This window comes from Halyomorpha halys, unplaced genomic scaffold (genome assembly GCF_000696795.3).
Source record: "Halyomorpha halys isolate HHAL.00 unplaced genomic scaffold, Hhal_1.1 Scaffold1826.1, whole genome shotgun sequence".
Classification (NCBI taxonomy): Eukaryota; Metazoa; Arthropoda; class Insecta; order Hemiptera; family Pentatomidae; genus Halyomorpha; species Halyomorpha halys.
In genome coordinates this window covers 353,898-373,087 of record NW_027107090.1, presented here as the reverse complement: position 1 = coordinate 373,087, position 19,190 = coordinate 353,898, and the positions used below count along the sequence as shown (strand labels likewise).

The window sequence follows — 19,190 nt, the reverse complement described above, 5'->3', positions numbered from 1 at the left end:
ATCAATTTTGACTAGTAATTATACTTAGTTTTCAATTAAGTAATCAAAAATTGGGGTGAGATAACTGCCTTTTTTTCTTCTCGCTCTTGTACTATATCTATGGGTAGTCATTGAAAGTTAAGGGGGTCGCTGTGGTTCTGCAAAATTAAAATTTATTCATAAAAGATATTCCTAAGACCGCACCTGCACCATCTCCCTTTTCTCCTTATACTTTATTTGATTTAAATAACATGTTGTAATCAAAACGCATAAAGAGTGGTATATTCTCACATATGAGAATAAAATTCATCAAGACATGAAAAAATTGTTTTTTCTTCAACTTTCCAAGTTCAACAAGAAGATAACGTATTTTAAATATAGCCTACTTAAAAAGTACAGAAGTATATTTTTAGAAACAAAGTCAAATTTAAAATTATTTAAATTAGATGAAATAAAAGTTAAAATAATTGAGACAGAAATATTTTGCTTATTTGCAAATATTCTAAAGCTATTGAGAGAGAAAAATAAGTATATCACGCACGCCACAAATTAATATCTATTATGTCTGTTTTTTTCCTTTTATTTCTTCTTTCTGTTTTCCTCTTCTGATTTAGCTAGATCTAGAGCTAGATAATTTATACATTTGTATAAATACATTATACAAATCCTCCTTTCACATTCTTGCCGAGATATACTTCAAATACATATACTTATAAAAGTATTTATTTCATAAATATTTGTAGCATGATATCCGGGCTAAGAAATAAAAAAAAAAACAGGAAGTCGAAACATTATTGTTTTGTTAACCACTAAAGAAACAATCAAAATTTATTATATATCACTACTAGTCTAATTGTAACCTTTGCGATATTTTTTAGTAACCGTTTTTCATTTTTTTCTTTATAAGATCCACTCTCCAGAACCAGTATACTTAACTTCAAACGCTTTTCCTCATTCTCACCATGTAAAAATATATTTTTCTTGCCGACATTTAAGTCCAAAATTAATAAATTTCCTTCTGCCATAGGAAGAAGAAGCTTGTGAACCAGCTACTCAAGTAATTTAATATAAATACATATAATGTATAACAAAAAAATGTTTTTAGTGATCACCGTGTAATATTTTATTATACATATAAGATGAAATTATATAATCTTTAAAAATTGAGTTTAACTGATGAAGAATGCATTTTGCGAAAAAAGTACAAATAAAAAAGTTATCTACATCAAATAATCCAGACTTTGACCGGAGTTACATTATGTTAATAAAAAAAAAAAATACAATCTAAACTACAGAATACAGTTATACAATTTGAACAACGAGAAGTACAATTAAATTAACAGTTGTATGATTTGTAAAATGGGGGTAGATCCACCGAATTCAGATTATATTATTATTTTAGATCTTGTTTTTTAATTACATTTTATTAGATATACATACATTTTATACATATATATTATGTATATAGATTATATACATATAAATATAACCTATAAATTATATATTATGTATAAAAATATCCTAAGAGAGATCATTAGTGACGATTATCTTCCACTTGTCTTGTTAAAACAGTTTTAGAACAAAAGGGATTAACGTAGGGAACCTTTCACCAAGACCACATTGATCTGCCCTAATGAACAATGTTATTCTTTCTACTGGTTGTTGAACTTGTAGCAAGTCGTTGGAGAAAGTGAATGTTCAAGTTGCAAGACCTTCCAACGATTGCAAATGTTTACAAGGTTGAAATGTCGATGCACTCTGCAGAACGACCAGTATCCTAGTTAAATAACATTAATCTAAATAATTTATTGGAATTGAATAACTTTTAACAAATTATACGAGCTTACTACACACTATTTTTTTACAGATATTTTATCATGATCATTTTTCCTCTTTCACAATGTGTATTACAACTTTCCATGTGGTTTTTCCATTGATAATTATTTATTTATGGTTGATTTTTAAAGAAAGTGTAGGATGACCTCAATCCAGTACATCCTGAATGAACAGCTAATTTCGAAGCTGCTGATGGAATCAATCATTAATTCTTTCGCATTTCGGACGACTAATTAACTTTAATTATTTATATATAAATATTACAATAGGTAATAGTAATAAAATAGGTCATATTTTGACGTGAATGACATCCCCTGACTAACTCTTGTAATAAAATCTATTGTTCACATTTATTCAATCCCAAATAAAGGTAACACAGCTCAAGTGATGATTCGTAATTATTGTTTATTTGTTGATAAAATAATTGAACCATGGTTGGATATTTATGTTAATGATTAAATGATTAAACCTAAGACTAAAGACTAACCCTTTACTCAGCTACCGGTCTTTGATATCCTAAATCTATTGCGTTCTGTTTTGACTTTCACTTTGAGATGCATTAAAAATTATTCACTCCACAACTTAAAACAGGCAATGACAGCGAACGACGAATGGGCGACCCTGACATAAATTTATCTTTCAGATTACTCTACAGAATTATGAAAAAAAGTAAAACACAAATTACCAAACACTTTTACATGATGGACGCCGCAGATATTCAACATGTACAGTAAGACAGCATACATTTGACAATTTTATAATTATGTTATATCCAAAATGGCTAACATCATCTTAAGAGAAGTAAGAACATTCGGAAATGGAATGATGGAATCCATTATTTAATTAATTTATATTGCTTTAATTATTTAGAAACAATAAAATATCAGGGTTTTTTTTTTTATATATGTTTACTTTGAGCACCGGTTTTATTTCATTTATTTATTTAGTATTCGTATTCCAGTTACTTTTTATATCTTTACATTTTTTACTATAATTTTGATACCTAAAGAGTGTTTCAAAGGACATCTAATGACTTCCACATATTTCACTTTTTTCATACGACTAAAGAAGAATAACGTCCAATTTCCAGTTGTCACGAATACTTTTCCAAACCATCATAAACGTTTCCCTCACTCATTGTAGATTAGAAAATGTTTTTTGCTCCTTCCATAGGTCTCATGACAATAATGAGACCAGTCACTTATACCATCAATGTTGAAGTTGTTCTCAACTGAGAAAAGGACACTTTCCTACTGACCTTTCCAATCAACATGGACGCGAGCAAACTGTTTCCGATGCTTTATTGCTGTTTCATGCAGAGTGTCCACTCCACATTCCCTTCCTTTTCATCATACGAGTCCATTCTTACTCCACCTCCGATAAAACTGCTACAGTAACCAAATCTAAAGATTGGAAATGGAACTTGATAGAACTCTCATCATATTGTTATATAAATAAACCTTCTAACGGAACCTGCAGTGTTCCATACAAGCTAATCATGCAGCTATTTTCAGCCACTGAGTTCATACCAATGGCCTCCCAAGATTTTTCTCCTTTTGATAAGCTTAGCTGTATTTGAAGAACTGCAGTTCAAAATGTGTTTTTTTGAAATTTCAGATAAATTAAATTTTCCACGGGAATTATAAAGTTTAGTTGGTAAGAAGTCAAACAATAAAATGTTTGAAAAAATTGGTTCTTGCCACTAATTTAAATAGCTTCGAAGTTTGTTATTCATTGCAACTCCCTAACCACCCAAAACCACTAGTTTTTAACCTTGCTTCCTCTTCCATTCCTGACAATCCTCCGAGGCGTCTGAAAAGAAGATGACCACGAGACCTGCTAATATAAAAACGTAATTAGAGAGCTACCTAACGGGTAGTTTCCCTACAAGCCTGTGTGATGCTATTATAATCTAAAATCAAATTTAATAGATGAATTATAATGTACAGTTGTAAATTTAAATTAAGATATTAAATAAAATAAAAAAATAATGTCTGACATAAATTTATTTAAAGGACAAACAAATTAAACTAAAAGTAATGGTTCACAAGTAGTTGGGAAGTATGAACGTACCATGGACCTAATTACACCTTAGCTTACCATTCGTTTAAAAAAAAAATATATTTGTCAAGCACCTAATATCGTAGACCCCTTTCTCCCGCTATAGCGGTGACATCGTGAATCAACAGCGAGTCGTTCACTCTCCACCAACTATCATCAGTCACATTCACCATCGCTAACGAATCGTTCACGTTGGAACTCTAACGGTCATTTTGGACTTGCTGCATCATCTCCCGGCACACTTACCTATATATCTTTTGGCAGTTATCTACGAGGTCTCTCTATAAGAGAAATCGCTTGCAACGTAAAGACCTAAAAAAAATTACCTTAGTTTTACAGTGAAATGAGAAGCAAGAAGAATAAGCAGTAGTGTTATATGAAACATCGAAATAGCGGGCAAAGTTGAGACAAAAATAAAAAAAATGTATTTATCTGTTACAATAAAAATTCGTATTTTAAGGTTTCTTGAAGTGGTAATTTTATTACTGTCAAGAATAAAGTTTAACCAAAGATAAAGAAGCCGTGATGCAGTCTCGGCTTTTCCCATTCGAATGGGATGCTTCTATTTTCCCTTTTTTCTCGTTTAGTTATCAATAAAATTCTTTAATATTTTGGATTTATCCATTGTTTACTATTATTAACAAAGAGAACTATTTATTATTTTCGAATAAACAAAATTAAAGGTGCTTTAGAGTAAGATTTTTTAAAATTTCATCAATTAAGCCCTGTCAGACTATTTCAATGAGGGTAAGGCCTAGATGACATCAAAGAGCATTTAATTGTACCAAGACAAGCCGAGTTTGATCAAAATCGTTAAAGCTGTTTTCGAGAAAATCGAAAACATGTGAAAAATATATTAAAAGCTTCACTTTCAATCGGTCGATTTTATCGAAAACGTCCCCGTCACATCTCTGGTATAGCCCACCTTAAATATGTAATTTCACTTTTGTAAAACTTGTCGTTTTTTATCTAGACTGTTCACAAACACAGACCATTTTGCGATACTTGGTTGTTTGGACTAAGGGGCCTCAAATGTTTATATCCGTTTTAAATTTTGCACGATCGCAAAATTTTCCCTTATTATATACCCCATATATAGTAAGTAAGTGAAAAAAATGATGAGTAACAAAAATAGTATAATCAATTTATATAAACCATTTTATTCACTATTATGATTCGTGAATAAATAAGAAAACCTAATCCTGATATATCCTTGCACCCGAGAAAATTATATCTCTTATCAATATGAATAAAAAACTACCTTCTATTAAATGAATATACTCTACTCCCCAATAAAATAAAGAGAATGCTCGAAAATGCGGTCAGCATATAAACAAACAATTATTTATTCGTGGTCTTCATGAGGGCTAAAAAAAAAAAAGAAATAACAACCATCATTCAGATAAACATAAAAATTAAAAGAAATAAATAGACCAACAAATACACATAATAATAAATTGAAAATAAAATAGTTGATTAATAACCATGAAAGTAGATAGCAGTAGTCAGATAACAATGAAAGATGAAATATAATATTATATAGATAAGAAGATATGTAAAAGATAAGATATATAAGAGTGTCTAAAACACTGAAAAACAATTCGAATCAACATAATGAACTGTATGAAAGAAAATGGAATATATAATACAATGGGTAAGTAACGTATATACGTCAGCAAGAATAAATATATATTTTTTTATTTATGTTTATTTTTGAGCGCACCTCCCCTCTCCCCCCATTTTCTCTACATAAATCCCAATGTATACACTGAAAATTTGAAAATGATTCCATAAGATCCAAAGCTCGCTAGCTTTGATATAAAAAATAATTTACTGGCCAAGACAAAAACATGTTATTAGTCATATGAATACAAAATTCCTATCATTCTTTTCATAATTTATTACGTAACTTGATCTTACCTGGATTGTAGTAAACAATTAGCATTTGAAACCACAAAAAACACAGTCACTAACATGCATTATATCACAAGTTTTTGGAGTCTTAAGTAACATTAACATCGTTCGCGCGCGTAAGTACCTTTTCGCGCCTTGGTGCTTGAGGTCAGAGTTACACCAGTGTTACCAAACACAAGAATAAACAAAAGTAGTTAATAAAGGAGTTTAGCCAGAATTGCTGCCTATAACTCTCTGATGAAGACCTGAAAATCGTCGGTACGAATAAATTATCTTTTGTTTATCTGTTTTTCCTGCTAGCCGGACCCCCCCTCCCCCGACACCATCTTCTCTTAAAAGTAGTTAATATCTTTTTTTTTTTTTTTTAAAAACCTTTACCACTCGACTAAATTACATATCTGGGATACTAATATACATTATTTCATTATTAATAAATTTAAACGTATGTTTATTTCTAACTAATAAAATAGTACTTTCCAGAGCCTAAAAAAACCAAAATAACAGAAAAATAATTTATTAAAAATTAACTAATCGTTGGCATTTTGAGGCCCCCTTCAAGCGAAAGCTCTCATATAACTGCACCCTCCCCCTTCACTACAGTTATGCCTCTGTTCCTGATTAATCAATTATTCTTCTTATTCATTGTTGGTTGGTCCTCCCAGCTACTTTTCAACTATGGTTTTTATAGGTTAACAAAAGAAAATATAGCATGGACCATCTTTCCAGTCAATGTACATGTTTAGAGCTCTCGAGTTTTTAATGTAACGTTGCCAAAGATTAAACTTATAAATGCAAAAACAATGTCCAGTGAAAACCTGTATGTTTTTTTTATACCACAAAAACATGCCTAACCTCGTTTCTATGAGTATCCAATATCATTTTTTCAGATTCATTTTACTGAATATGGAATTGGGGCACTGGTTCTTGTTACTCCAAGCCACAGATAAATAACAACATAACTATTAAATTAAATACTAAATAATCTTAAATAAAATAATTATTGTTTTAAAAAACCTTTAATATAAATATTGCTGTTTTAAATAATTTTCAGTACTAAATAAGATTATTGTTTGTTTTAAAATGTATATGGATGTACATAGAATATAAATAGATACATACATGTGGTTTGTCATAAATTTCAATCCAAAGCGAATTTTGAAAAACAATATATTTGAACAATGATAGGGACCTGTAATTGAAGCTGGTCTCCTATAAAGTGCAGAAGGCAGAGACAAAATATTGGAGAAATTGTTAAAAACTAATCGGCCCATAATTATACTAAAATGACTTTTTCATGTCATGTTTAATTTCCCAAGTGTCAAAGTCTTTAACATTGCCCATAATCTATTGGAATAATGTCAATGAATCAAACTCACACACAAAGCTCATATTTTCACTAGTCCCCTTTAATATGTTCCCTGCCCTTTGGTTATGTTCAGTTCTTTATTTTTTAACTGGTGATTAGATAAACTTTGAATGTTGAGAACATATTAGAAAAAGAGTTTCTTTTCAAGTAGTAATGTCAATTATTTAACTTATTATAAAGCCATATTCTTCATGTTGAGTCATTAATGAAATTCATAGTAACTTCCAAAGGCAAAGCAACAAATATGGTTCTTCTTAGAACAGCCAGTGTAATTACTTTATTAGGTATAATCAGCATAACTAAAAATAATGGACGAGTATCACGATTAATTAAACATAAAAAATGACGGGAAAAAAAAACTTTTTTGTATCAGTGTGAAAATAGAAAGGAAACAAAATGCATTTTTAGCTCTTTCAACTAATAATATTACCCCTAAATTACCTTTCAATATTTAATACCTCAAGTTTTCAGTAATATCTAACAAGAATTATCATTTGAAGCTACACATTTATATCTTTATATCAGTAAATATTTTAGTTTTTTTAAATTTCAAATATAATTTGTTGGACAATAGTTGAGTTACATGAAAATCGATAACTAAATCAACTCATTATCTAGTTGTAAAATGTGAGCATTAAATATGTTTTATAACTGCATTACTTACCTTGTAGTACAAATTGCATACTCGAATGTTTATTTAAAAAAAAAAATTTTAAATCATAAAATATTATAAGCATATTTTATGATTTTAAACATTTTTTAAAACTCTTAATGAATATTGTATGTACAAAAGGATTATTTCAGAAATAAGAAACTTGTTCAACAATGTTTATTTATATTTTAACAATTTTCAGGAAAAATATATACTTACAAGCTTATAACAATATTATCTTTAAATATACATATTAAAATTAACTAAAACATCTTATAAAAACTATATAAAATAATCAATATATATAAAATATAATGAGATGTTGGAATTTCTACATCCCACGCAGTCAATAAAAATATATATATATATATTTTTTAAATAAATTGACTTAAGTCCGTGTTAAATAGGATGTACTATCCTCAAAATTTCTGCAACAAACAAGAAAACATAGAAACAGAAGTAAGAATTTGAGCGCAAAATTTTGGAATGATTTTTTCATAAATAGATCAGTTAACATTCCTTTTCAACAATGCATCTATTCTACAGAACTATTTAACTAAAAAAACAAATTTATTTTATTTTCAAAGTCAAATATTATATTTTTTACTATACAAAATAAAATATTGAAATCAATTAAAAATAAATTAAACTGTGGTAGAATTCAGTAATTAAAATGATAATAGATAAGGGAACTGAATAATTTGAGATATTCTGACAGTAAAATGAAACATTTGCTATTCACTATATCTGAACATAACAAAATGAGCAATAAATTAGTTACGAGGGGAAAAAAAATAACAACATTAATAGATGAGCAGGTAATTCATAACAAAATTTGATAAAAATGAGTTAGACGATGGAATATTAAATAGTAATTAATATGGAATTAAAAATTCATTTTGGAACAAGTAAAAACTCAATTATCCCTGTTTTAAAACAATTATACCAGCATTACGAAAAAGAAAAAAAATTGTGAAGAAAATCAGCACTTTTATAATACTAACAATTATTCCTACAAATATAGAGACCATATAGATGGTTATAGAGACTAGTTTGCTCAATTTCATGCAACTTAAGATTAATCAGTACATTGTTTTATACTTATATGTAAACAAATTATTTACATGATGATGGTAAACAAAAATTTAAAAAAAAAAAAAATTGCAACAAAAGGATAATTAAGAAATAGTTTACTTGTTTTTGGAATCATCAAAAAAATTAAAACGTTTTAAGGTAAATGCTTGGTCCAAAAAAATGGCTGAATAACACTCTGAAGATCATTTTTAATGCGATAAAAGTGTAAGGTACAAAGATCAATTTTTAAGCTGTAGTTTGTAATATAACTTTATAATGGGAACTGTCTGTTCTGACATATTTCTTGGCGTTCAAATGAGATAAAAATCAACAGATCATAAGTATAAAAAAGGATAAAACTTTCAATTAAGCCAGAACATGTCCTCTAAAGATAAATATTTTCTCATTAGGTTTTACTTCCTTCATCGAAACTAAAAAAAAAATTTTTTTTTATCTCATAATCATCAAATTTCATCACCTTCATATACAGTTGACAAAGCAAAAATTAAAAGATTTGAATTCTAACCTATCGCCCAGAATACAGAAATAAATAAATATAATATTGGTCAGTATCTTTCTTATTTTTAAATATTTGATTAAAAATAAATAGCATAAAGTAATATGGTTATTTTTAAATATTTAATTTAAAAAAGGCATCTGAAAATGCAACAGCTATTCCAAATGCATAGTTAATCTTGACATAAACGAATATTCATCTGAATAAAACATATTTGTTTCTATAAACCTCATCACATGCACTACGAGTATTATAAATGGCATTTGCTCAATTACCAATGTTTGTTTAATATAAATTATACGTAACTAGGAATCACAGTCACAACCTAACTTAGTTTGATTTGAAACTATTGTCAATTATCTTTTCACAATTGAACAATTAGTTTTTGTTTTTTTTAAGCTGTAAATTTCATTATAACTTCAGTAAATAAAATATACATCTGTTAGCAGGTCAAGTTTAAAAATAAATATTTACAAATACAATCAAACGATACTCTTAACAAAAATAAAAATAATAATTTACTTATAATATTACTTGGAGATGAGCTGTATCTGGCACTCATCACAGATCCTAACAGGTTTTGAAGAAGAACTAACAGGTATATAGTTAGCACAACAAGAGCTGCAGAATATTTTCCCACAATTTCTGCAATGATGCTGTAAAGAGAAAGCGCAGATAATTGCCATGTTTATCAATGATCAACAAATTTGAATTTAAATATTTCAACTGTTATACTTTTAAATTCTGTGTATGTGTTAATTTCTATTTTTGCACTACCATTAGAAATTTTCTATAGAACTATTTCTTAATATAATATTTAACCCAATATATAAAAAACAATATTTTTTTGTTCATACTTTATGCAATGACAGACTGCTCATCCGATTGTAAAGGGGCTTTTTGATAAATATTCAGGATTTTCCCAGGAAGAGTATAGGCTGGTCCGATTTTTTCGGTAAGCAAAAAAGTTACAATTTTTGGCGTTAAGCTCAGAAAGCATACTTTTTTTTATGGCTATTATATGCAAATCAATTTGCCTCTTTCTGAAGAATAAGAAAAAAATATTACTGATTCTATCAAATATATATTTTTTTATGAGGATATCAGAAAAGAAGGTAAACCAATTTTTTTTTTTTAGGAAAAAACATCATATACATTTTTAGTGTCGTCTGAAATTCTAAAACAACATTTTTCACCTTGATTTATTTGGAGAATCGTTTTCCATAAACCATAGCCAAGTTTGGTGTAGATTGGTAGAGTTGTGTTGAAGTTATTTATAATTAATCATTCAAAATAAATCAAAGGCCAATGTCAGAAAAAAAATGTGCCAGAAAATTTTATTTTCCGATTTTTGGAAAATTCATAATTGAGGGTTTCTTGAGGTACTAAAAACAAATATCAACTTTGTTTCACTCCTAAAAAATCTTTTTCCACAATTTGATAGATCAGACATTCCTATATTATAATTATATATATTATTTTTAAACTTTTTTTAAAATACTAATAAATTATATATTATATATAACAATCAATATAACGGAATACCTTTCTTTTTGTCATGGTAAAGACAGTGTGACAGATATAACAGTGAGTTGCTTCTTTATCTGATATCCAATTCGCTGAACCAACTACCGGGTTAACCCCATTAGATCCTTCAACCTCTTCCTTCAATTGAGACACCTCCAGTTTGGAAGCGCTCAGATGCCGGCCGAGCTCTTCCAAAGTCTCCTCTTGTTCACTACACTTATCACTGATTTTTTTATGTTCTGCTTGAAGAGTTGTGTACTTCTGTAAATAAATGTCTAGCTAAAAAATCTTAGATAATTATTTTTGGAAAGATTGTTATCTACAGAAGGAATTAACTTTTATAAATTAGAACTCACAATTATATCTTAAATTTGGGTGATCCACCGATGTAGAAGACATTACAAATAGAAGGTAAAAAGCAAATACAAAAATAAAATTATATTTTTCTCCCAAATATCTTTCACAGGTAACTCATAAAAGGATTAATTTGTTCATAAAAGGATTATGTTGTTCTTTGCAGACCGCACCCCCCAACAAATTTCTCCAATGATTAATGCTATTATTGATTATTGTACATATTATAATAGATTTATTGAGGAAGATTTCAAATCAAAAGTCCAAGATCATTCAAATCATCTAAGTTGATAAAAATATAATAGGAATATTCACAACTAGTAAATCATTATAAATTCATATTTTCTATCAATAAAAATTGAGAAACTAGACATTTAAAATGCTCTAAAAACAACATAACCAGGATGTTTGTATATATTTTTAACTTTACTCTCATTTCGTGAAATTTAAATACAAATATACATACGATCAATTCCCGACATATAATTTAAAGTAAAAAAAAAAAAGAAAGAAAAGAAAGGGGCTGTTTGTTTCTGTACTTTTTTGAAAATATTTTATGGTCTTGGATAGTCTTTATGATACTGGAGTAGCATGGCGATTTTTAGCGGCTTTGGGTAAAAGGACATGATGGTATTGTAAGTAACGAAAGAGCAGACAAACTAGCAAAAAAATCAGTTTGTGACAACCAACTGCCAACTAAATATAGATTAGTTCCTGTTTCTTATGATAAAAATCTTTATTAACCGACTTAATCTTTAGCTGTATTTGTATTGCACAAATTATTTAAAATATACGCCTCTTCTATAAGGTTTACTACAGAGGAGAAAATATATAAATAAATAAAAAAGTATTCATAAGTAGTAGTATAAATAAATATTCAAAATAATGTTTTTTTGTTGTTTTTTTAATTTCAAATATGCATAAATTATTTTAAAATCTTTGATTATATGACCTATATTTATAAAAAATAATAATTCCCTAAAGGTCAAAAACTTAGAATAAAATTACAATGTTTTAAATACATAAATTTATTCTCTTCTTGGATATTTTGGGGATAACCTGTCCCCCTTCTTCAGCAAAGTATAATTCACTGTTTGTTTTAAAAATAGTACTTCTACAAGATTTAGTTTCATTCATGGTAATAAATAGGATAAGCAATTAATAAATAAAATGAAACAAACAGATTGTATAAAACTGTAGATGTAGTGTTTTTAAAACAAACAGTAAATTATATTATGCTGAAGAGGGGATGGATGTTCCCCAAAATGTCCAAGAAGAAAATTAAAAAGATTTTATTTTTATTTTAAGTTTTTGATCTTTAAGCAATTGTAATTTTTTTTTAAATTTTTATTTTTTTCTGGTATATTATTAACTCTGGTATATTTAATCATTAATCTCCTTACATTTCATATTATATTTTTAGTAGAAAATATATAATTAAATGTATATATATAACAGCTGTTCAACCTTTCGCTTTGAACAGCCTTGATGAAGCCCTGCAAAGTGGGCCGAAACGTCGGACATTAAATTGTTATAAACTATTTGTTCTTTTTTTGACCGCAACCCTGACCATCTTCTTATATATAATTAAATGATATATCTGATTTATGTTTTTATGTTTAAAATGTCCACATTATACACAATCCTTCTTAACTTTATCTGATTAATTAATAATTATCAGCACCAGGCTGAATACAATGAAAATTAATAAATATTGTTGTTCCTTGAATAATGTTATTTAATTAACTATCAATGTAAGTGACTTCAAAGAACTTTGGGTGACAAATAACAAATAAATGTAAAAAAGTATCAAATACAAACAATAATTTATATTTTTCCTATTTTCTATTAATAAATATGAAAAAAATTACCTTTGATATTATCCTAAGTTCGTTTAATTCCTCTTGCAGGTCTTTAATGAGAGCTTTATCTTCAATTATTGCTTCTTCTAAGCTCCGCCTCATGTCTCTTTCAGCTCTGAGAGATTCAGAAACTTCTGCTGCAGCTTTCAGAGCTTGTTCGGCAGCAGATTTCCCCTTCTCAACCTCCCTCGCCCTTTGAAAACCCCTTCTTTATATCTTTTACTTCATAAATCAATTTTAGCTAGTACATTGCAAGTTCTTACTGTAAAATTTATTATAGCATGAATGATTTTATTAACAGATATGAAACAAACTAAATTATACCTCTTTGTGAGAGATAATTATGTGCTACCTATCTGTAAACCACAATGAACAATAGAAACACATTCATTTAACAATTGATCTGTGAGATTTAATTGAATCAATTGTTTTAAATGCCTAATTCAGTTGTATTATTTGTTCCAAACCAAAAAGAATAGACTAGTTACTTATAACATCTCATCTCTAATCAACAGATATTTTACAGAACAGTCAGTATCAGATGAGAGTTCACTAAACATAAAAATAAATTAACAAGATTTATAATAAGCCAATATATCTTGGAAGAAATATGCCCTAATGAATTAGTTATCACTATGAAAGTGGAAAAGTGGTTATGGTTAATGGTGGATAGCCAACCTTAATTTTGGTTTTATCGACTGGTTTTATAAAATCTTCTTATTTGATCGGTTACTCAGTTACTTTTAGTACAAGAGCCGGGAAGAAATAAAGGCAGTTATCTCACCCCAATTTTTTATTACTTCAATGAAAACTATGTATAATTACTAGTCAAAATTAATGAGTCTGCCATGTATAGATTGTGGGAATAAAAAATGGCAACTGTTTGAAAACATTAATTTTTCATTTGGACCTCTATATCTTTAAAATTACCAACACTAGAAAACCTAAGAGAGAATTATTTAAAGTAGAATAAATCTCCTGAAATATTTGCCATAATAGAGCTATCTACGCCTAATAGTTCTCGACATATAGCCTTTTAAAAAGCAACATTTCATAAAAATTTACCGAAATATTTAGTTAGAGAGTTTATTTTGAGAAATCTATATCTCAATAAGCATTCAACGTACAAATGTCTATTAGCACTCAAATTAAAGCTAAATAATTGCTCTATAAAGTAGTTTATGACCTTTACCTTCGTAGAAATAGTAGTTTTCATGATATTTACTAAAATAAATTGATTTATAGTTGTTCAGACAATAAGTTTGATTTATGAAAAACCTTATTTCAGAAACTATTGGACGTACAGATGTCTGCCAGCACCCAAATTAAAGCTAGTTAAATTTACTATAAAATATTTTATAACTTTTATCTTTGTAGGAGGAATAGTTTTGAATGACAAAATAAACTCACAAAATGTTTATTTCTAGTTGTTCGTATAAAATGTTGGATTTTTGAAAAAATATATCTCTAGACCCATAAGACGCACATATGTCAGCCAACACTCAAAATAAAGGAAATTTAACTTACAATAAAGTAGTTTATGACACTTATCTTCATAGGGGCAGTAGTTGTTATGATATTAACATATGAATATAAATTTGGCAAATGAAAATTTGGCCGAACAACTATAAATCAATTTATTTTAGCAATATCCATGAAAACTACTACACCTACAATAATAAACTCATAAGCTACTTTATATCCCATTAAACTACCTATAATTTGAGTGCTAATAGACATCTATACGTCAAATTGTTTTTGAGATATAGATTTTTCAAAATAAATTCACGAACTACTGATCTTTCAGTACATTCCATACATTTTTATGAAAATTTGCTGTTTAAAAAGCTATATCTCGAGAACTATTGGACGTAAATAGCTCTATTAGAGCTAAAACTTTAGCAAATTTACTCTACTTTAAATGATGTTCTCTTAGATTTTCTATTGTTGTTGGTAGTTGTAAAGATATAGAACTCCAAATAAAAAATTAATTATTCTTAACGTTTTGAAACAGCTGCCATTTTTTATTCCCGCTACCTATACTTGGCAGACTCATCAATTTTGACTAGTAATTATACCTAGTTTTCAATTAAGTAATCAAAAATTGGGCTGAAATAACTGCCTTTTTTCTTCTCTTGGGCTCTTGTACTATTTGGAAAAACTACATAGAAATCAAACTTGAGTTACAAGAAGCTATCTTGAGAACTAACCCAACCATAATTAAGAATAAATAAAAATTTAATTGGATAATTATTTAACAAAGATAATTATCTTAAAATATTACCCCTGGAAATTGGAATAAAATTATTTTCAATATTATTCAGATCAATTTACAATATGATATATGAATATTGTCGAATCGAACTAGCACTTCTCTCACTCTATCTTAAGGTTATCCCCGCTACTTTGGTATGTGTGATATAAGTTCACTGTGGGTATAAAACATATTTTTCAGTTGTGTAATTTAAGAAATACTATTGACAAATGATATATACATGTACAAAAATCATTTAATCATAGCACTGATGAAAACAAATTTATAACGACTTTTTTAAAACATTGACTTAGCACAAAATAATACAATGGGTATCAACATATGTGGAATTTTTAAATATATTAAACAAATAGAAATTATGAATCATGGCAAGTTTAATTTAAATTATAGAAGCATAATTACTATTCACTTCACAAGTAAAAAACACCGATAGCACCATTTAAGCAAAGCTCTCTAGTATGTATATACATAAATAATGAAAAGAAAATGAGAAATTATTGCATTGTAGTCTTTTAGGTTTAAAAAGCATTTTGTTACAGCAGCACCTGTAGCTAAGCATTCATTGCTCATTCATAATTGTAATTAATAAACAAGCATATACTAAATGGCTGATTTTTCCAAAAATAGGCATTTTGTGTCTGCAGATCACATCAATATTTTTTCCCTGAATTAATTTTTATAATATAATATATATAATCGGCTACTAATTCATGTTCATTCATACATTTCATTCCTTTGTCGCCAAACAATACCATCTTGTAAGTAATTATCAAATATATTACTATTTTATATTTTATAATGGATGGCCTAATTAATATTACAGACAAACATTTTTTTTTAAGCCAAAATTCTCACTACTTAGTCACTTTTTAATTTAACTGCTGACAAAAAAATTATATGCATGAAAAAGGAATGGAATTTTTTATTAACCTAGAAGGGTGGGATAAAAACCACCTCTAGGCCCTCACATAATAACATATTCCAGGCTTGCTAGAGAGAGAGCTCAGGACAATAGTATATTATTAATGTATTATATTATTATAGTATATTATAAAATTTGTGAAAGTATTAGTTTTCTTTTTGGTTTCCAATTGTTTCAATTCTAATATAATTTTTTTGAATTCGAGAAAAAAAGAAAAACTATTATTTTACAAAAAAATCAACATTTTTGTTGGGAAAATATCAACATTTCTCGTTCTATTGGGTCATTAATTTACTATTTAATAAATAATGAAAAGATGAAAAACTTCTATGAAAGAAGTTTGGTGACTAAGAGCTAATGAACATGCCAAGAAATGATTTTGGAGAAAAAACAGCAAATCACCAACATTTTATTTCATGAAAATCAAACATTCAAAATACCTAACTTTGGTAAAATGGGTTTAATTTTGTTGATTGGTGTACATGGAGATATGAAAGAACAGACATGGGCTCATTCATCTATCAACTTTAAAATCTTCCAAAGACAACCTTTCTCCGAAAATTTCCTCTACTTCTATAAACTTTAATTGTATGATCCATTTGTTTTTTTTTTAAACCCTCCAGAATCCTGTATAGAGGATTTTGATCCCTCAGAGATCCAAATTATTCATATAAAAAAAAATTAAAATTACATCTAAGACATAAATATTTAGAGAGGTGGATAAATCTCAAGCATTGTTAATTTTGTTAGGCAGAAATGTTTAATTTGAAAGGGAAAAAAATATTAATTATAATACAAGTTTTTTTAATACCAGGTATTCCTTTTCAAATGAATGTTTTTTTGCTTTCAACTCAACAACTCAAATGAACTTTTACTTATCATTTTTCAGTAAATTATATAATTAAATGTTTTTGAAATTTTTGTTTCCGAAGTGTTTTTGAAATTACTTGTCCATAGTTAATTATTATCTTTTATTATTGGACATTGTGAAATTTTGAGAATATATAATATTAATTAAGACATAAATAAAAATATATTGATATTTGGCTTTTTTAAATTATTAAAATGATTGTTATATAGTCTTATACAATCATTAATTATAAAAATGGAGAAATTTATGTAAAAAGATCTATTCTGCTCTAATATAATTATAGGATGGATTAGATGATGGACAAATGCCCAAAATATCTCCAGCAAGAAAATAAAGACGTGCAATAAGGATATTTCTTGAAAAAAATAAAAAATACAATAAATGAGAATACTTTATTTGAATGTTAATAATAATAAATGAATTATAAATATAATAGAGTTACATTTTATTTTGAATCATTTTGCCCAGCAAATTTTTATGAAATATAACCAAATTTAATTTAAATTTTTGAATTACTATGATACAGTATATCATCAATTTAAAAGTAAACATATTAACCCATTTGTGACCAAAGATTTTTCAGGTTTTTTTCAATTTTGAAATATATCAAATTATGCTTCCTACCAAAGTTAATTTTGATGTTAAAAGATAAGCTATTGAGTAATTCTATACTTGAAGGTTTCATTTACAAGTAGACAATGCACTTTACAGACAAAAATTAAATTCTAGCTAAATATTTAAATCATATGCAAATAAGGTAAAATTTTTAGTGCATTTGATTTTCCTTACAGTGGATTAGGTCATGCTTTTCTATAAAACTAAACTAATTTTTATGGTTCAAGATTTTTGATTATTTATATTTTTACTTCCATGTTTTAGCCTATACAGCCAAAAGTTTTTTAGCTGTGGCTAAATATGGTTTTGTTTATTTATGTTGTTCTTTGCTGACTGCACCCCCGACAAACTTCTCCAAGCATTATTCTACGGTCAACTATCTACACCTCATCAAAAGTTTTTTAGCAATTTATAATTTTTTTTCAGAATTATTTTAGACAGTTTCATGAAACTTACTTGCTTTATTTACTTGTTTATGCTATGATAAAGATGCTTGTGCTAAGTTCTCCTATAAATTTATTGAAAACATCTAGTAAAATACTTCCATCAAAGTACTTTATGGGATAAAGGTATCAAGAACTCTACTTTTTAATTAATAGAATCTTAAAATTGAATTGCATTTTTTAAGTGTGAGTTAAAATCTAAACAAATTATTTTAAAAAGTTAGATCCAACATGGAAAAACAAATTGATATGGAATATAATAATTTTATTATATCACTATTCATACTTACATATAGTAATTTTTTTTACCACCTTGTTTAAGATTTAGTTCCCAAAATCTTCAAAAGTAGGTTAAAAAAATTATTCATTTACTGAAAACTTGGGATTAGTCTCACTAAACATTTCAAGCATAATATATAAGTGCTTTTAAAAGTTTAAATTAATTATTAAAATAAAAAACTACTAAATTAAAATGAAGCTATGATACCAACCTAGTATGTTCTGATAATTAACCAATATTATAGAGCACAATTTCCTTAAAAGTTATTTTTAAAAGATGCAGGTTCTTGACCGCAAATTTTCATAGGCAATTTTATAATTTTTTTTTTCCAGATTCTTTCTTTTCATAAATTTGTTTGACACATAAAATTTATAAAAATTTAAATGAAAACATACTTCAAACATAAGATTACCTGACAATAATTGTTAATAATTTCTTTTTTTTTAACCTCTTTTTCTTGGAAAACTACACGAACTAATTAATATTTAGATTGTGAAAATTTCTGAATTAAATCAAATCAGCATTCATTTTTTCATTTTTTTTTTTAATGTAGCAACATTCTATCAAGTATACCTAACCTCCATTTTGTCAATATTATTACAATACCTTTTTATCAATGGTTAAGTTAACCAAACATAAATA

General features: G+C 27.4%; 1 protein-coding gene across 7 annotated transcripts in view; it reads right to left on the bottom strand.

Moving 5' to 3' along the window:
• Positions 1-7,970: 7,970 nt before the first annotated feature.
• LOC106690701 (protein RUFY3) overlaps positions 7,971-19,190 on the bottom strand; it is a 33,600-nt gene continuing 22,380 nt past the window's right edge. For 5 of the 7 annotated variants that reach the window (XM_014436218.3, XM_014436217.3, XM_014436216.3 and 2 more), the window contains 4 exons: positions 13,152-13,335; positions 10,945-11,187; positions 9,934-10,055; positions 7,971-8,236 (listed from right to left, as the gene is read on the bottom strand). In XM_014436218.3, the coding sequence (XP_014291704.1) occupies positions 8,197-8,236; positions 9,934-10,055; positions 10,945-11,187; positions 13,152-13,335 (589 nt within the window). In that variant the 3' untranslated portion in view covers positions 7,971-8,196. Of the gene's footprint in view, positions 9,314-9,921; positions 10,056-10,944; positions 11,188-13,151; positions 13,336-19,190 lie in introns of all 7 variants that reach the window. The other 2 variants (XM_014436220.3, XM_014436219.3) reach the window with 2 other exon arrangements.